At 36.7% G+C, this 18,873-nt stretch overlaps 1 protein-coding gene across 13 annotated transcripts in view; it reads right to left on the reverse strand.

Annotated features, from left to right (window-relative positions):
* Positions 1–1,534: 1,534 nt before the first annotated feature.
* PRRC2C (proline rich coiled-coil 2C) overlaps positions 1,535–18,873 on the reverse strand; it is a 100,054-nt gene continuing 82,715 nt past the window's right edge. For 6 of the 13 annotated variants that reach the window (XM_082343728.1, XM_082343729.1, XM_082343734.1 and 3 more), the window contains 11 exons: positions 17,305–17,506; positions 14,892–15,095; positions 12,924–13,036; positions 12,530–12,666; positions 9,208–9,439; positions 8,865–8,987; positions 7,544–7,762; positions 7,101–7,204; positions 6,584–6,710; positions 5,497–5,733; positions 1,535–3,462 (listed from right to left, as the gene is read on the reverse strand). In XM_082343728.1, coding sequence (XP_082199854.1) covers positions 3,205–3,462; positions 5,497–5,733; positions 6,584–6,710; positions 7,101–7,204; positions 7,544–7,762; positions 8,865–8,987; positions 9,208–9,439; positions 12,530–12,666; positions 12,924–13,036; positions 14,892–15,095; positions 17,305–17,506 — 1,956 coding nt within the window. In that variant the 3' untranslated portion in view covers positions 1,535–3,204. Of the gene's footprint in view, positions 3,463–3,915; positions 3,969–5,496; positions 5,734–6,583; positions 6,711–7,100; positions 7,205–7,543; positions 7,763–8,864; positions 8,988–9,207; positions 9,440–12,529; positions 12,667–12,923; positions 13,037–14,891; positions 15,096–17,304; positions 17,507–18,873 lie in introns of all 13 variants that reach the window. The other 7 variants (XM_082343731.1, XM_082343733.1, XM_082343735.1 and 4 more) reach the window with 6 other exon arrangements.

Genomic DNA, 18,873 nt, shown 5'->3' on the forward strand with positions numbered 1-18,873 from the left:
ATGTGCTCTTTAGCCCACGTGCCACAACTAGAGAGAAGCCCGCGTGCTGCAACTAAGAGACCAGACGCAGCCAAAAAATAAATATTAAAAAATAAAATAAAATGGATTATTTGCCTTAAAAAATATCACCGATGACCTGTTAGAAAAGACATACCTCATACATTTAGGTTCTGACCATCTACTCTCAACTTTTTTAAACCTATGATATACTCTGATCCTACCTTCTACATCTTGCCCCCAACCAAGAGTATGTTGATTTGCTTTCTGTAATTTATACTGTGAAAGCAAGTAAATTAAATGCCTTTTCAGACTATACTCACCTCATTCCCCAACACAGCCCCTGATCATTCTTCTATCACAGAGCACAATTTGTTATTAACTAAGGACAAAATCATGCCCCTTCCCCCTCACCAGAAGAGCTGAAGGCGTGGAAGGTTATGTGACCAAGTCTACTGTCAACCACTAACTGCAACATCTTTTGGGTTATCGTGTCCTATGTTGGAGAAGCCAGATATAAGATTTATATGACCAAACTGTGGAGAAGCACTTATACAAATATCTTTCTTTCATTGGCTATACTTTCATTGTCATTTTTTTCCACTGTAGATCCTAGCTAATAAAGGGCCTAAGGTATTAATGGTTTCAAATGAACACAACCAACTGAACAGCACATACTTGGTGGCTTGTAAGTGAAGACAGTGCAAACTATACAGTTGGTCACTCTGTAAGTCCTAAAATTTAGGAGGACTGAACTTAAGGATGAGAATATGAAAGAGTGGTAATGGAAGTGAGTGAGAAGGCACATATGTGAAGTAGTGACTACAGCATTTTGGTAGAGGCTTGTGTTCCCAGCCTTCTCCATCATACCAAATTAGAGCACATTTAGAGAAAAACCTGAGACTGGAAAGCTTGGACATCAAGGTAGGGTTTATTAGTACTTGCATATTTTAAATGTTTAAGAATCACAGCATCTATGAGTAAAGAAGGCACACAGGTTATTAGTAACTGAATTTACTAGTTTTCCTAAAGCTGGGTCTGGAAGCCACGTGTTCTGGATACAGGATTTTAGGCAATTGAAATCCCTCAGTACTTCACTTCACAAATTGAGTAAATGATAAAACAAACTCCCTTACTGTCTGCTTGTAATGGCTACGAATGTGTTAGCAAAAATAAGAAAAATACAAATATAACTACTGAGATCTATTTTGGGTCCTTCCACTTCCAACCAGAAGAATGGTGATTCTATTTTCTACATTCAGCACTTTGCATCATCAAGAAAGACTTCTCTCCTCCTCCTTGACAGACTGCTTTCAACAGGAGTATGGCTACCTTGAGAACAGGAGCCATAAACATTATCCTCTAAAACAATCTTTACTTTGATTGAATAAGCTTTATAGTTTTGGAAAGTCAGAAATCAAGTTTTGGGATGACAATTTTTTTCCTAGAGCATAATGTAGTCTTGATCACTCTTTTTGGTATGTGACAAGCCTTCTTGCTTCAGATTTTAGGAGTGGATAAGAAGCTCCAAGACTCATTATTTAGAGAATACTTTATTAGTTTCTGTAATCAAACCCATGTAGATAAGACCTTACATATTTAATACAGTGCGTTACCCCTGTACAAATGGAAAAAATTATGTTTAACGTTTCTAGACCAATATGGCTGTTGATTTCTGTACAATGCCAACCCAACACGGTACAACTGGGATACTTCTCCAAAGTTGACAGCACAGCTAAAGTTTCCAAAAATTCAAATTATATATATATGTATATATATATATAGATAGATTTATTTATTTATATAAAAAGACCAATAGCAGTATGTTATGCATCAAGAGCAGCAACAGCTTTTCCAGGTTCTGCAGTCATCTGAACACAATTATACAGACATCCAGCACACTCCATTAAAAAAAAAAAAAAAAAGGTAAAAAACAAAACCTCAGAAAACAGCAAATTCTGTTACTGTTGTGGTACCTGGCACCATTTTTTTTTTTTTTAATTAGCTTCTCAATTATCATCTGGAAAGAAAACATTCTAGAATAACGTCATTAAAAACAGATCTGATAAAGCACGGTCACTACTACGTATCATAAAGCAGGTACAAGATATTTTACATTCACAGAGGTATGATACAGTACTGTCCTACATCTATAATACTAGAGGATATAATTAAAAAGGCATTATTTGAGACTTGATTCTACTTTTCCAGCAGAGGGCCCAAAGGATGGTTATAACACAGCTCTGGTACAGAAATACACCTTCTTAGATAGGATTTCCTTTCTTTAGTGGCACAGTTCTAGGTACTCAATGATCTTTATGAACATCAGCTAAAAACCGTTTTAAAAAATAAACAAAAAACTACTGGATTCATACAAAGATGACTGAGTAGAGGCAAGCAAGGTTCAACCTAACTAGTATTTGACCAACTCTGTCGTGTCTGAACGGTAAGAGCTCCACGGAAGAAAGAAGACGCCAAGTAGCACATCAAACCTTTGGGCCATAACCAAAACACAGCATCTTTTCAAACAGAAGCGGTAGCCAAACACTGTCCACCTGGATATGTTCAAGGACGCTGACGTCAATATTTCATCATCTGCTCACTCATTCAGGAAGAAGGGGAGATCAGTTACTGTACTTTGATTGTGTTCAACTCAATCACCACGTTACAAAAATAGCAAGCTGCCATAATAAAAAATAAGGCTCCTCTATCCAGCACCAGTTATCTTCTGTTCTTCACCACCAAGCCTATAAATGCTATAACCATATCCAAAGAACATAAGCGGAGCAAAGAAACCACATCTGATGTCATAGCTGGGATCATCGCATTGTTCAGGCTGAGCTATTCCTCTGTGATGTTACTGCCCTCATATTTCTGGTGTTTCATCTAACCATAAGGATTTTAGTTCTAAATTATATGCACTCAAGGAATGTGTGCACGTATTCGTATATAAATTTCTGACTGAAGATGCATGGCCGTCAACAGAGTGCATGTTATATAGTAGGTGCAAGCTGGCAAAGCCTCATTTTTACTGGTGCAGCAGCTGTGTGTCAGTGTAAATTGCTCCTATGTCCCTTGTGCACCTCTAAGCTCTGGACAGGATAATGTCAGAGAACATTTTACCCCTCTGGCTGCTGGCATTATCTGACTTCATCCTCCCTCTTTCCCCTCTCCCTTCCCCCAACCCCCTGCAATAGCCCACAGCCTTCAGGATTTTGTTTCTTCGGTTTTGATTGCCTGAGGTTTGATTGGTCCAGTTCTAACAGGTTTGGTGGCTATGGTGGGTGCAGGGGGTGGCTTTTCTTCTACTTTTTCCTGACAGACAGCAGGGGGGTCGGTCAGTGTTTCAGGAGGTTTACTTGAATCACTGTCCACTTTCTGGGCTTTGCCTCCTATCTGTTTGTTCTGTTGCTGTTCAGAGAAGAACCGTTGCGTGGACTGAAGAACCTCTGCTCTCTGCTTTGCCTTAAAAAATGAGAAACAACAACTGAAAATGCTACAGTATTATCAAAGCTTGTCAATCAAGCTCAGTTCAAATTCTTTTACCAATCACAAATCAGTTTTCCCCATGTTGGTTTGGCCCCAAAGTACCTTACTGATCTTTCGGCTTTTAATGGATAGATTTCTTCTTATTTTTGAAAACATTCCATGTGATTTAAAAAAATAATAATAATAAAAAAAAATAAAAAGAACAGGACCACCTCCCACCATCTTTTCAAAGTTTGCCCTTTTATCAAATAATAAAATAGAAATTGTTGTTGGTTTGTATCTTTTCTGGAACAAAGCTTATTGATATTAAATTTTATTTAGGGAGCCTGCTTGCAAATTTGAAAACATATATGTAATACTTAAAACTTCTAGTTATCAATATGTGGTCTACAATAAAATGAAAAGGAAGCACTTATATTGTGGCATTACCAACACCTAGGACCAAATGTCTTGTGGCTGAGTCCTCTTCCCACAGCTCTCTTCTGCAGGGGAAGAGCATCAGAAATTAGTAACTACAACTTCACTTGATCACTAAGTTCTGATAGCTCCTACCACATTCTGAGCTGGTAAAATAATTTCCTAGTTTTATTGACTCTGTGCCCCCACAGAATATACTTACGTCAATCTGTAAATTATACCACTGTATAACATACACAGTTAAAACTAAAGTTTCTACACCTCTTGCATATAACAAAAGCCCTTCATGTTCTATAGGTACCTGTACTATATTCAAAGTTCTGAAGCAATTTTCATGAAATCTGTATCCTTCCCCAGCCCATTCATTATTAAGCTCTAATGTCATTTCCAACATGGGGATGTATGAAAATCAAGTGCCAAGAAGGCAAGAGAACTGGAAACCAAGGCCAAATGGTTTCCAAAGATTTCTACACATACTAGTATTTTTAATAGTTATGAATGGATGGAAATCCTAGGCACACAGCCTTAATAAAAGTGGATAACATTTAACAAGCGTTTCACTGCAGGGCAGTCTTTAAATTTGATTACTCAGGATCAGAAACAAGGGATATCCACCCAGAAAGAAACTTTACTCAGTCAACCGAATTTTCTAACAGGATTGTCATAAACATGTTTCTAATTCAGAGTAAAGCATTACTATGGACATTTCCCATTTGAAAGCAGTAAGCTTTTCTTTGTTCTCGTCTGACCTGATATATAAAGTGACAAAATTGGCAAAATTATTAAGACCTCTGAAGTTAAGTCTAGAAACAGAAATAAATTGATTCAGCTAGCTGTACAGGCAGACAGGTAAGGTTTATGCTATAAAAACTGTCCCCACACAGACTCCTAAAGGCACCCTTCTGCATTAGCAAACCTCAAGTTTATCAGCGCCTTTTATCACGAAGGATCCCAAAGTGCTTTTTGAGTTCTTCATCTACAACTACACAATCTGTTGTGGAATATGGCTGCCTCAGGCGGCAGGCAAAAAAAAAAGGGTATGAAACCAGTCTGAGAAGAAAACTATACTTGGATGACTCATGAAGGAAGAAAAATCAAGATAGGTAACATGCCTCACCCATTCCAGAGTTTTCACATAACCATGATTTATATCTTGGGATGGGGGGATGGGGGTGGGGTGGAAAGGGAGAAAAAAAAAAAAAAAGAAAATGGGGAAGCCTATAATAATTCATATTACTTATTTGCTCTTCCAAAAAATGTGGCAGCTAAACTTATATCTCCCTCAAATATTTATTTTGTAAGTAATTCATTTGGCCACAGAGTTTAAAATGTTAACTTGTTTGCTGACTATTAGCTGCAAAAAACAAAAAAAACATTAAAAAAAAAAAAAAAGAAAGAAAAAAGTGTCGGGGGGGTAGGGAGAAAAAAAAGAAATTAAAAAAGGGGGGCGGGGTAGGATGAATAAAAGTAGTTAGTTTGGTTAAGTCTGCTAAGACAATGAATGCCTGGATATGCAGTTATGGGTCCAGAGGCATCTTAAGACATGGTTCAGAGACAGATTCTTGCTCTGTTGGCTGTTAACACTGTACTAACCTTCATGTCTTGTTCAGCCTTCAACGCAGCCTGGGCCTGATTACCTCTGACTCCAGATAGTGATCCACAAGGACCCCTGGCTACATGTGGCAAACGAGCATGGCTCATGAGGCCTGTGGTCAGCGGAGGAGGCATCTGACTGGCCAGTGCCATTGGTGGCCTCTGAACAGGCGCTGGGAAGGTGTTAGTATGTGGGGCTCTTACCAATGGAGGGACCAGGTTAGGCTGAGAGAGAATCTGAGTGAAAAAAACAAAACATACAACATTGAACTGTTAAAAAAAGAAAAAATTTGCCAACTAGACCAGGTTGGCTTATCCCAGAGTAAATCTGTGCCCATTCTGTCAGTGAAAGGAAGTGTATGGGTTTGTGCCATTCTATTACAAGGACCAAGAACAAATGGGCCATGTTTGGAGAATCTAACAGAAAAATTAGGCAAAGCATGCTATGGCACTTCAGTTGGTTCTAGCATTTCAGCTACAAATTCTGAAGGGGAGACAGAAAGGCTATTAATTAGGATATCTTTAAAAAAAGATATAACTGCAGAAAAGGCACATACCTATACCAAATATAATCTGAAGATAAATGAAAATAATACTAATTCAACAAATATATGAGAGTGCTTATCAATTTTAGTTAGTCCTTCCATATGATTAGCAAAGGGAAGCCAACATTTTTACATATACATTAGAACACCTTTTAGAATTTCCAGCTCAACTACATATAGTTATATTAAAAAAACAAAAACCAAAACTGCCCCCCCCCCAACTTTAAAACTAGAAAACGGTAAGCACTGGGACCCTTCTCTGAAAAGTCACCTTCAAAAAGATAAAAGGATCAGGACTGAAATAAACTATCAGAGCTGTGTGGGGAATCTTTTGACTATATTTCAATTGTCTGCTTTAGAACTATATGGTTACTACTTGTGTCTAGCTAAAAATTGTAGAGAATATATTTGAATGTCATAAATTTACTAAAAACTGTTTCTAAACTGGTTATAATACGGCAAGATTATAAAATCAGAGAATTAGCCAGATTAGCAATCACTTGCAAGTAAATAATACTCATTTCTCACTTATATCTGCCCACCTGGGGTGCAAACTGTGTAGGAAAAGGTTGTGTCATTCTCACAGTGGCAGGGGCTGACTGGAACTGCTTCTGATAGACAATGCTGTTCATTTTGCTGGACTGGCTGTTCGGACTTGTGGAAGTAGCCCTTGGAAAGAAGCCATCACTGGTCAGTACGGTAGTGCCACATAAATGATGCTGTTAGATTTTTAGAGACATTGCTCTTGGTAGATTCATCATACTTGTAGTTGATGAAAATTTACCAAGGTGAGTTACCAAACATTATGGTGGTAATGAAGAGACACTGGAGATGCAGATGTGAGAAAGCACACTAGCTAGATTTTCCCCTGGGTTAAATTTTTTTTTCTTAAAATAGAGTATAGCAAATACGTTCTTAATAATTTAATAGCTTAACATTTTGGTAAAACTATCAGAATGTCTTATACTTACTATAGGAAAAGTGGCATTAAGTATCTAACAAACAAATGGTGCTCAGTTATTCGGATATTCTCTAAGCAAATGTAAAGGCCCATTTTACCGGAAAGGACTAGACGTTGGTGTGGTGCTTCTACCGCTGATGGGAGGTGTGCCTGGTTTTATATCAATGCCACTTCCAAAGGCTTTTAGTTCCATTTCAGACATCTGAGAAAGAGCATAAAGTAAACTTAACATTTCTGCAATTCCATAAACTAAAGTTCTGTGTTTAGTATTCTATATATGATAACTTCATCTGGCAAAGGGCAAAGAACCTTAGTACAAAATTCCTCCACAAAATTTATGAATTCTTTGTTATTAGGTAAAAACCAGAGGGGACCAAACACATTAACAGAGAGTAGATAAAAAGTAAGTATAATGAGTTTGACATTTCTTGGAGGGTGGTAAAAACTGATGCATTTTATTTTTATAGACTACACAGATGCATATATCTAAACTCATGGCCTTAAATTCTCAAAGAAACTGCGTAAATTTCTCTTCACTTACTTTTCCTGTGGTTGCGATCATGCTATGCTGTGTTCCAGCAGGGATTAATCCCCTGAAAGGCTGGCTTACTTGTGCAGGACGACTCATGCTCTGGGCCTGTGCTTGTGGGGTGGTATGCTGTAATGGGGGCTGAAGAGTCTGAGGCAGAGCAATTAAAGGCTGCCCGGTGGATCCAAAATTAGGCAAGGAAAGCTGGGAGGCTGGTAAAGGTACTGTAACCTAGAAAACAAGCAAACAGAAACTGTAACAATTTGCTTAGACCTGTTGTATGTATATCCCTTTTACTATATATTATACATGACTCTTTAAATACTTTTGAGTAAGGTTTTAAACAGAATACTTCAATCTATTAATATATTTCACATATAAATACTTTGCTTAGTGACTATCTCCATTCTTTTATTAAATGTGCAACAATAAAACAGATTAGCAGTAGAGAAGCTATACATATAAAATAATTATGACTATCTTTGAATTAATCCATAGTACATGCCTAATAACCACAAAATACAATAAAATCATGAATATACAATTTAAGAAAGCAGTTACAACGTTCATTTTTATAATAGACATTTTTATACTGTTTTCAGGTGTGGTCAAAATGAGCTTTGACAAAAAAATAGTCTTTCAGTTTTCATACAAATAATATTTAATTTGAACATCAATATGGTGATATTTTTTGAATTCTCACCCCCTAAAATACCCACCAAAAACAGTTATGAGAAAATGACTAATGGCTTGCCTCTCTCCTCCAGCCCTCCACCAACTTTCAAAGAGTAAGCTGATTAATGACATTGCCAGAGGAGATAGTTTCATAAAAATATACATTTTTCACTGAAAATTATTACATTCATATACTTTAGAAATGTGTTTGTCATTTTTACTCTGTCATAACTCTGCAACCCAGTCCTATGTATTATATTAACCGGTGTGGTGGTCTTCAGGGTCTTCCTTCACCTCTAGCACGAATGGGTAAAGCATTTATCACACTTACATGTAACTGCATATCCTGGACAATGGTTTTCAAATTTTTACATGTGTGGAATCTTTTGTTAAAATAAATGATTACCCAGAAATCCATGTTAAAAAGAGGTAAAAAGCATAACGGATTGAAGTGGGGGTGAGAAGAGGGGTGGTATAGGACTGAAACATGTCCCACTACTAGTGGACCCCATGGAATTCCTAGACACCTCAGAGAGAAGTCCGAAACCACTGCACCACCTCCCCATCTTGGTTCTATTTAAATTCCCCAACAATAACAAAAGCAACAGCAACAGCAGCAACAACAACAATAATAGTAAAGAAAATTGAGGAAATTTACCATGCCATAGTTTACCTGCTGGAGAGCACTTGGTGACTGGGCAGTGTTATAAAAATTTGTCTGACCAGGCTGTTGTACTTGTCCAGAATAAAGATTTGAAGCCTGGGTAAGATTCGCTCTAGCCTAGAAAATATTTTGTAAGAAGTAAGATTGAAATATTTTTCAATTCAGATATCAAGATCATGACTTCAAAGTAATCTCTAAGAATTTTAGCATTAGATAGAAAGGAAGATCTTGTTTTTTCCACTGCGTCATTTAACATTTTTTCTTTCAAAACTGTTTTCTTAAATAATTTGCTGCATAGGAATACAAAGACAGTGCATGATTCTAGCTCCTGCCTTACCTGGAGAAGATGTGTATCAATCAGCTGGGAACCCCCTAGTCCTGATGCCTGACCCAGCTGATGTTCATACAGTATAGGAATAGGCTGAGTATTTGAAGTTTGCTGAAAGGCAAGACCCGACTGTGCCTTGGCAAGTTCCTGGTGTTGGACAGCTGGGAAGTTGTGGATGGCAGTACCAGAAAGTACCACAGATGGCTGGGATAGACTGCTTTGCATGAAGGCTGGCTGAGATCTACAGAAGTATTAAAGAGAAAAGGCTTGTGTTAGAAGTTAATTCTATCTGGAATCTTAAGAATGAGTATCTCAAATGACCAAATACTCTAATCAGCACAATTAAAGAGGCAGAGTGTGTCTAAAGCACTTGTTTCAAGATTTAGAGCCCTGTATACAGCAAAGCTCCCCATGTAAAAGTTCTGGGAAAAGTCTTGCTCTTCCTGAGGAAATGGTAAGATTTCCTTCTCTTTAACAATGAGAATAATTCTCTTTTCATGTGTTCATTAGCCAGCTCAGAACCAAATCTGCTGTTTTTCTCTTTGGTATTGACATTCTATTCAAATTTATAGCACCAATAGCTCTGACTTTCGTTATTTGTATTTCATTACTTCCACATATATGTGTGTATATATACATATATACATACATATGCATGTATATGTATTTTTCCTCTAAGAGGTCTCAAGACCTCTATGGAATGAAGCAGAGTAGTAGTTAGCAACAGGATTACCCACAAAATTTTGCTTTGTTACTTGAGGTATAAGGGACTTATGACACTAGTTTCGGGTGTACAACATAATGATTTGGTATTTGTATATATGCAAAATGATCACTACAATGAGTCTAGTTAACATCTGTCACCACACAGTTACACATTTTTTTTTCCCTTGTGATGAGAACTTTTTAATATCTATTCTCTTAGCAATGTTCAAATATGCAACACAGTATTATGGTCAAAGGGTATAAACCTTCCATTATAAAATAAGTCATGGGGATGTAATGTACAGCATGGTGACTATAGTTAATAACACTGTACTGGAAATCTGAAAGGTTTTTAAAAAAATACAATGCTGAAATCTAACCTCAGACTGCCCTATTATTTCTGGGACGGAGGTGTCCAATCTTTACACATGCGACAGGAACAAAACCCATTAAGCAGGAGCACTAGTCTAGGGTCACAAGTAATCTTTACAATGTCCACTTATAATCTGTTTCAAATATAAAATGTAAAACATAAGCATACTGTTAAAACTACCCCGGTCCTGGCAGAAATTAATTCAAGGATTCCCTGTTCATAAACACTATGCTAGTTAGGTTCAGAACAAGAAACAGCAGAATGATGTGGTAGGGATACAAACAACTACTTTCAAAGTTGAAACTGGTGCCTTCCAAGTAGCCATTTGCCACAATTACATATACAGCTTATATTTCTATTGAACAGGTCTGGTCTTAAAAAGTACATCTTCCAAGGCAATTGTTAAAATGGGGGTTACAAATACAGAATTGCATTGCTAATCCATCTCCCATGTCTATGGAAGACATTACTAATTAATTACTGAACTCTTTTTAACAGAGCTGAAAAGTTGCAAACTTTTCAACAATGTTTCAAACAGCCAGTACCAATTAAAAGGAGATTGGTTTTGAGATTAAATCTATTTGCTATTTCTAAATCTACTGGTTTTAAAATTTTAATTTTTACCACAAATTTCAAGATAACCTCAAATTTAATAACATGAAAGAGACTGCCTATAATTCCAGTTGGGGTAAGTAATTTTACTTGTAGTGAGAGAGAATTTCTTGGAATAACCAAACCAAACTGTCATACCATACCATTACTCTGGTATGACGGAGTAATACCAGAAAATAAAACATACTATATAATTATACAGATGTACTAAATTCTACTTAATAATCTTTAATAAAAAATGAAAGTGAGAGCCACATTTATTAAGTTTACTAATAACTCTGTTCCTTTGAGAAAGTTTGATTAGCTGAGCCTAGCTTCTTTAGGAGTAAAACGTGATCTGAAAGAAATGAGCTGTATCAATTGATGTCAAGTTTAATCTATAAAGTACGGACATTCTACCTGAACCACTTAAAAAGCAAATTTCTAAAAGGAAATGCCTAGTTTTGCAACCTTCTTTACAGTAAATGTCCTGAAAGGAATTTTTTTCTTTTTTTTTTTTAAAAAATATTTATTTACTTATATATTTATTTGGTTGCACCAGGTCTTAGTTGCGGCAGGCGGGCTCCTTATTTGCCGCTCACGGGCTCCTTAGTTGCGGCAGGCGGGCTCCTTAGTTGTGGCATGTGAACTCTTAGTTGCAGCATGCATGTGGGATCTAGCTCCCTGACCAGGGATCAAACCCGGGCCCGTGCATTGGGAGCGTGGAGTCTTATCCACTGCGCCACCAGGGAAGTCCCTTATTTTTCTTTTTGACTGTTTAGGGCCATTACCATGAGTATCAATGACAGGTATATCATGATGATGACTGAGTTATGCCATGATCACTGCTGTCATTCAACTCTTACCCCACTCTTCCACTCTCATTAAGTTGGAGATGAGAGACACCTGGGTTAAATCCAGGCTCTGCCACTTATTTGCAGTGTTAACATTAGGATAAAATACCAAAGAACCCAAAAACAAAACAAAAAAACCCCCCACAACTTCTTCGAATGTCAAATGGGGATGATTTAATCTACCTTATATGGTTTTGTGAAAATTAAATAAGTTAGTGTGTGTAAAGGGCTGAATAACTATCATGTATAAAGAAGTTCAATAAAGATTAGTTTTCATTACTTGCTTATCTGCAAAGATAACTGACAGTAGTGAATCTTTCAAAAGAATGGTCTCTTCTACACTACAGAGCATCACCACTCATCACCACTACTTCTATTCTTTGTTTGACACCCTACTCTCTCGCTTTTATTATATTCCACCCTGGTCTCTGCCCCCTTACATACTGTAATGTCATCTGCCACGCCTCAGCTCTTACACAGAGCAGGCCTGGATTTAAGAGTTGTTAGCAGCGAGACGGCACTCAAACTTTCAGGTCCTTTAGCAGCTATTTCCTGTGGTTTCTAATTGTTACAGGACTGCTGTTAGCCTCTTCTTCAAGACGCTTTGAGGCTTCACTTTGTTCAATAAAGACTGACAGAAATTACCAGAGGCTGAAGTTCATGACACATACTCAACACAATTATTTAATGTAGTTTATAAGAGGGTCATCGTGTTTTGGAGGGGAAGGAGGGAGTAGAAAGGATATGGCAAGAAGGCTCAGCAATTACATTCTTTCCAACATCACATACATAATTTTAAAGCTTTTACCTATATGGTTGAAGTGAAGAACTGAATAGTTCCTGAGCCTGGGAAACAGCAGGTCCAGCACCCAAACTTAGCTGGGCTTGATGCTGCCCTTGCAGTGGTGCATAAATAGGGATTGGAATCTGCTGAACTGAAGTTGGCTGCAATGCAATGAAAGAACAATATATGAACAACACCATATACACAAATGACAATACCTGGAAAATAAAAATCTGAGATATGAAACAAAAGATTAATGCTATGTATCAGTTCCTTTTTAAAACAAAACCAAATGTAAACATCTAAAATTTCTTTTCAATCCATTACTAGTTCTACATTGAGCCCCCAAATACTATCACATCACACCACAAAAATGCAAAGAAACAAATATAGACTGGAAGAAGCCTGTGATACTTACCTGAGAGAGACCTGGTTGGAAGCCTTGTTGCTGAGCCAAGGATGGTGGAGCCAATCGTGCATGTTGGGTATTGAATAAATGACTTGTGTCCATATAGAAAGCTGGGATTTGAGCTACAGATTGGCAGGAAAAACAAGCAGTAATGAGTGTCTAAACTTCAGAATTTTCCAAACAGTAACAAAAAACCCAAAATGCAGATTTCAAATAAAGTGAGCCCTCTGAAAATTAATACAGCCAAGGAAAAACTAGAAATGTGAAAAGATACAAATGCAAAAAGATGTAAAACTTCTTTCAGACAGGTATATGCAAATTAAAACAATGAAACTCTAGAACTTGTGAAGGTTGACGAAAATAGACACTCTCATACACTGCCACTGGAGTATCCACTAAAATTGAAAATGAACCTACCTGTTTACCAGCTAATCCACTCCAATTTTAAATCTACCAACTAGAATTTAGCAAAATATTTCACAAGAATTGACATTTAATAATTGAAAGAATCTGGTATAGATTCTTAACAGATTTCTTCTCTATGTTTATACTCAACTACTTTGTATTACGCTGTTCCTATATAATAGTATGTCTGGGAGAACTTCCCATGTTGTTTTTAATTTATTATCATTATAAACAATACTGCAATGAATGAACACCCTGATACATATATCTCTGATTAATAAGCAGGTTTACCTGTACAATAAGGTTCCCAACTATGAAACTGCTACTACAGTGACTATGTATAACACACAAAATATTCTGAGATACTTTTCTAAAAGAATTCTGCCCATTTATATGCTCACTAGCAATGTACTTTTAAGAGCCTATTAATAATACCTGTGGATCCTTATAGATAGTAGGTATCAAATATGCTGGGTATTATCAATCTTCCTAATATTTCCCACATGGAAAGACAAAAAATAGCCTCACTGTCCTCTTACTTTGAATTTAAATCATTAGTGAGCTCGAGTATTTTTCAAATGCTTATTTACTATTTAACTCAGATTAACATTGTGACATTTAGTAGGACAAGCTACCCCCCGCCAATAAATAATTTTTTCTCTTCTTTGTTGTTCTTAGGTTTATTCTTCCTCATGAACTTTATCATCAATTTGTCAGGTTTCAGATAACAGACTCCAGTTGTCTGTGGAGGGTTGGTTCTAGGACCACCCCCCAGATACCAAAACCTGCAAATGTAAAATGGGGTATATCATTTGCATATAACCTAAGCACATCCTCTCATATACTTTATTTATTTTTTAAAAATTATTTCCAATTTGTTTATTTATTTATTTTTGGCTGCACTGGGTCTTTGTTGCTGTGCGCAGGCTTTCTCTAGTTGCAGCGAGCAGGGGCTACTCTTCATTGCGGTGCACGGGCTTCTCATCGCAGTGGCTTCTCTTGTTGCGGAGCACGGGTTCTAGGCACGCGGGCTCTAGAGCGCAGGCTCAGTAGTTGTGGCACACAGGCTTAGTTGTTCCGTGGCATGTGGGATCTTCCTGGACCAGGGCTCAAACCCCTGCATTGGCAGGCAGATTCTTAACCACTGCGCCACCAGGGAAGTCCCCTCTCATATACTTTAAATCATCTCTAGATTATTTATAATACCTAATACAATGTAAATGTTATGTAAATAGTTACCTGTGTGCAGAAAATACAAGTTTTGTTTTTTGGAACTTTGTGAACATTTTTTTCGAATTACTTTCAATCCACAGTTGGTTAAATCGTAGACTCGGAATCCATGGATATAGACTGTACTGGACACCAATATGTCTACTATATATGTAACATATGTGTAAGAAACAATTGCTACGAACCCCAGAATGCTTGTCAAGGAGAGACAGCATTCAATTCTATGAGGAAACAAATTTGCAAAGCAGATCAAAAAATATTTAAGCTTGAAAGGTAAGGGAAGAGAGAAAAAAAGCATTAAAACGTCTTCATTTCTGAATTCCTTATATTCAAACATCTTACCTGCTGCAGACTGAGACACATAGACTTGTGGACTCTGTTGCTGCTGGGCAAGAAGGGAAGGCATACAGCTTAACTGCGAAAAATGACTTGCAGAAGGCAGGCTGCTTGTCTGTAATTGTTGGGGCTTCACTTTACAAATATTAGGAGGGTCTGATGTGGTTGTAGATTTTGTACTTAAAGAAGAGGTAGTATATGTACCAGCTCCTACATTCGGGAGAGGGATAAAATAAGGGGGAAATGTAGCATATTTTAAAGTACCACTGTTGTTCACAGTAAACTCAAGCACCAACCAGAAACTGGAAAATTAATATTTATGCCCACTGTGTACTCATTAGGCACTTATATACGGTACCTCAGACCAAAAGTGGATATGAGGGGGCTTGTAAAAGGAAGACACATTTATCAGATGCAAATAAGACTATAAAATCTGGAGAAATACAAATAGAAAATTAAAATGAGGAGAAAATTTAAAAATAAACTCACAAAATAAGGAGGCTGAGAGCCTACAACATTGTTATAGTCTAGCCTCAAACTAATATTTAGTTTTTTAATCATCACAAAGGATAATCAAGAGCTTCATTCATTTATGGTGAGGCATAAATATCAGCACATAAATGGGCCTTGAGAGATCAGAATTGCTCCTAAAAAGTCACATAAACTTAAGGTTAGACTTTTTTTCCTCTTTCTGGCAAAATACCTTAAGGATAATCTCTAGAACTTCAGTTATTTATAAATAAATATTTGAACATCTATTAAAGGCCAGGCATAGACATAAAAACACAGAAGGATGAAGTGTCTTAAGAATAACTATTAATGTAATATAAAAATTTAATGTAAATTGCTCCTAAAAAGTCATATAAACTTAAAGACTATTCCTGTCTCTCCCTGTATATATACCAGCAAAAACTGGTATTTAGTAATACGTTAAAAACAAGACAAACTATTAATAATACTTGAGCAAATGACAATATAGGTATTTGATTCAAAAGTGTGATGTAGTAGTTATTATTATTTTCAGATATCAAATGATGTTCTAAGAGAGGACCAAGACTGAGGTACCTCTGTTCTTGCACTTGAATCTCTACCACTAGGATGACTAGCCAAGAAGGTCCTTGTTAAAAATTTATCCTAGTTGATGGGAATGTGGGGAAACTAGACCCAGAGGAAAGGAAGTAGTTGGGTTCCAAAGAAAAAACTAGGAACCTCCCCAGTCCCTATATTTCCTAATCTTCCTACCATACTCTCCTCCTGCTTCCTTTATAGCCTCACCTCCTATCCACCCAAGTAGTCTGGGGCCCAAGCTGGTAAGCATAATGAAGATGCCTTGGAAATGGGTGATGGGGTGTGCCTGAAAGGGTTTAAAGAGGGAAGAAGTACAGTTGGAATACTCTCTTTGATTTGAATATCTGGGTGTGTCTTAATATATATATCTGATTCCAGATAGTGTCAAAATAACTATAGTACAACCTCAGTCCTTTTGGTGCTTAAAAGTAGCACAGAAAGCCAGAATACTGAAAATCATTACTGCAATCATTAAATGAGAACTAGCCAAAGCAAGTAAATTCTGTGCTGTATATATTTTACATGTATTGGAAAGGAGTTTCCGACTGTTTTGGAAACATTAGAGAGTATTAGGAAAGCTTAAAACGAATTTCTATTTTCAGCAGAAGAAACATGGTTATACATATGGTAAAAGGGTATACCTTCTTAGAGTCAAATATTTCAGAAATATCTCTGGTTCTTTAAGAATGATAAAGTCCCATATGAGATATAGTTCAATGAAAGGATTACACACTAGTGAAACATTTAAGAAAGAAAAACACCTTCTAACTTGGGATGCTGATGGACTCTCCTTTAAAAAAAAAAACAAAAAAACCTCAAACTAATGGATATCATTTACTCAAATAACACAGACTGGAAATTCTCTACCCGTAACTCTTCCCCAGAAAATACGTTAAACCAACAGACTTAGGCCAAGAGCTCCTTCAAATGAGATACAGATCACACAAAACTTAAAAGCTTTGTGATTGTGTGTTATTTCCGAGTTGGTCTAATTAGCTCTATGAGTTAAATAATAAAAATTAAAAGGTGAAATTTATAGAAAAATTTAGAGTAACAAGACAGAAAATCTCCCACCGATTCCTTATCCGTATCTGTATTGGGAGTTGGGGTGGGAAGAAGAGAGGGTCAAGCGAAGTATTTTAGTAAGCCATCATTAAATATTTGCCAAATTAAAATTGGGAGAGGGCAAGAGAGGGGAGGGAGGCAAGAAGTTTATAAACCAGCTGATAATTATCTCATGTGCAATCTTCTGTCTTTTACAAATAATACTTTGGGGGATAGTAAACAGGAAAAGATCATAAGAAACTTTAAATAATTTAAGATATTTAAAGAAAAGGTACAAGACTTCTACCTGATAGTGAAGTTGTGGGAGTGACGGAAGCAACAGGAATCTGAGGCATCGATGCACTTGAGAATGAATTGTAATTAGCAGTGCTTGGTCCACTGGCACTACTGCTGACTCCACTTGCGATTGGAGGTGCTGTGGAAGTTACTGGAGATCCCTTTTCCCTAACATTTGGAGAATTTTCCCATGCCTTACGTGCAGACTCCATCTGCAACCAAATGAACATTTTTTAAAGCCAAAAAAAAAAAAAAGAAAGAAAATCACTATGCTAACAGAACTAATACACATATATAAACAAATATATATACATAAATGTGTTCCAACTGTAACCTTTCAAAAACCACATATATAGATTAGGACCATAAGGCTTTCAAAGCTTTCACTTTCTCCTTTATCTCCACTCCTTTACTCAAATTGGAGGCAGTGGGCTTTAATTATGTCTCTGTAGAGAGCTTGTTAAAGGCTTTGGCAAACAGGTCAGTGAAATATAGTCACAGTTCTTGTATCATCTAAACATGAGTCCTTATTCCTACCAGTGAATAAGGAAATGGAAATACCATGTCCCTTTAGGACTGACCTGAGGCTCTGATTCTAGTAGGAAAGACACTAAAGGCCCTCCATTAAATATCCATTCTCTCCAGTCTTTCTTTTTAAACCAACAGTTCTCAAATGGCAAGCGACAGGTACCTTTTGTTTGGCTGTTTTATGCTCACAGTGTTTTAAAAGGCAGTGTAACCAGACAGGTTTTAGGCTTGGGTACAGTAGAAACACTTCTTGTTTCACCTCCAGACCCCATCAAGCATTTCGGGTTCTGACTGCCACCATTTGTATTTGTGGCTGCTGGTTTTACCTGTAGGCTTAGTTTAATCTATCTAGAGCTGTTCAACAGATAGACAAATGCAAGCCACATATAATTTTAAATTTTCTAGTAGCCACACTTTAAAAAATAAAAATAAAGAGGTAAAACTAATTTTGGTAACATATTTTATTCAACCCAATATATCTACAATAATAATTAAAACCTATAATCAATACAAAAATTGAGATGTTTTAATTAAAAAAATTAACATTTCAGATCCAGCATCTATTTAATTTTAAACTTACAGCACACACCTCAACTTGGATTAGCCACATTCAAGTGCTCAGTAACTACATGTGGCTTGTGGATACTGAACTGGAGAGCACAGATGTAGGTCCTCAACTATCCTGAGGCTCCTTGAACAGGAAAGGAACAGATAGAGAGATTCTGAAGCTTTTAGTTCTACTAGTCAAAATACGGAGCTGAGAGGAAAAAATCTAAGATAACCTATAAAATTCAGCTGCAATGACTTATACCAGGGTACTTTTCACAAATAAGATTTTAAAATATCACTGTTGGGAAGTCTGTAGGTCTCTGAAGTACCAACTTTAAAAATTTCAACCTGATTTTAATTTTAAGTATTTGAGAAATATCACATATCTCCCTACTTTCCTGTTAAAACACACACTATATATAATATAACCTTGATGGCTAATATCATTACTACAAACTCAAAACACAGGACACTTTTAGGTTTGCTTGACTCTTTCCTTTTC

Source organism: Balaenoptera borealis, assembly GCF_965194805.1.
Source record: "Balaenoptera borealis genome assembly, chromosome: 1".
Classification (NCBI taxonomy): Eukaryota; Metazoa; Chordata; class Mammalia; order Artiodactyla; family Balaenopteridae; genus Balaenoptera; species Balaenoptera borealis.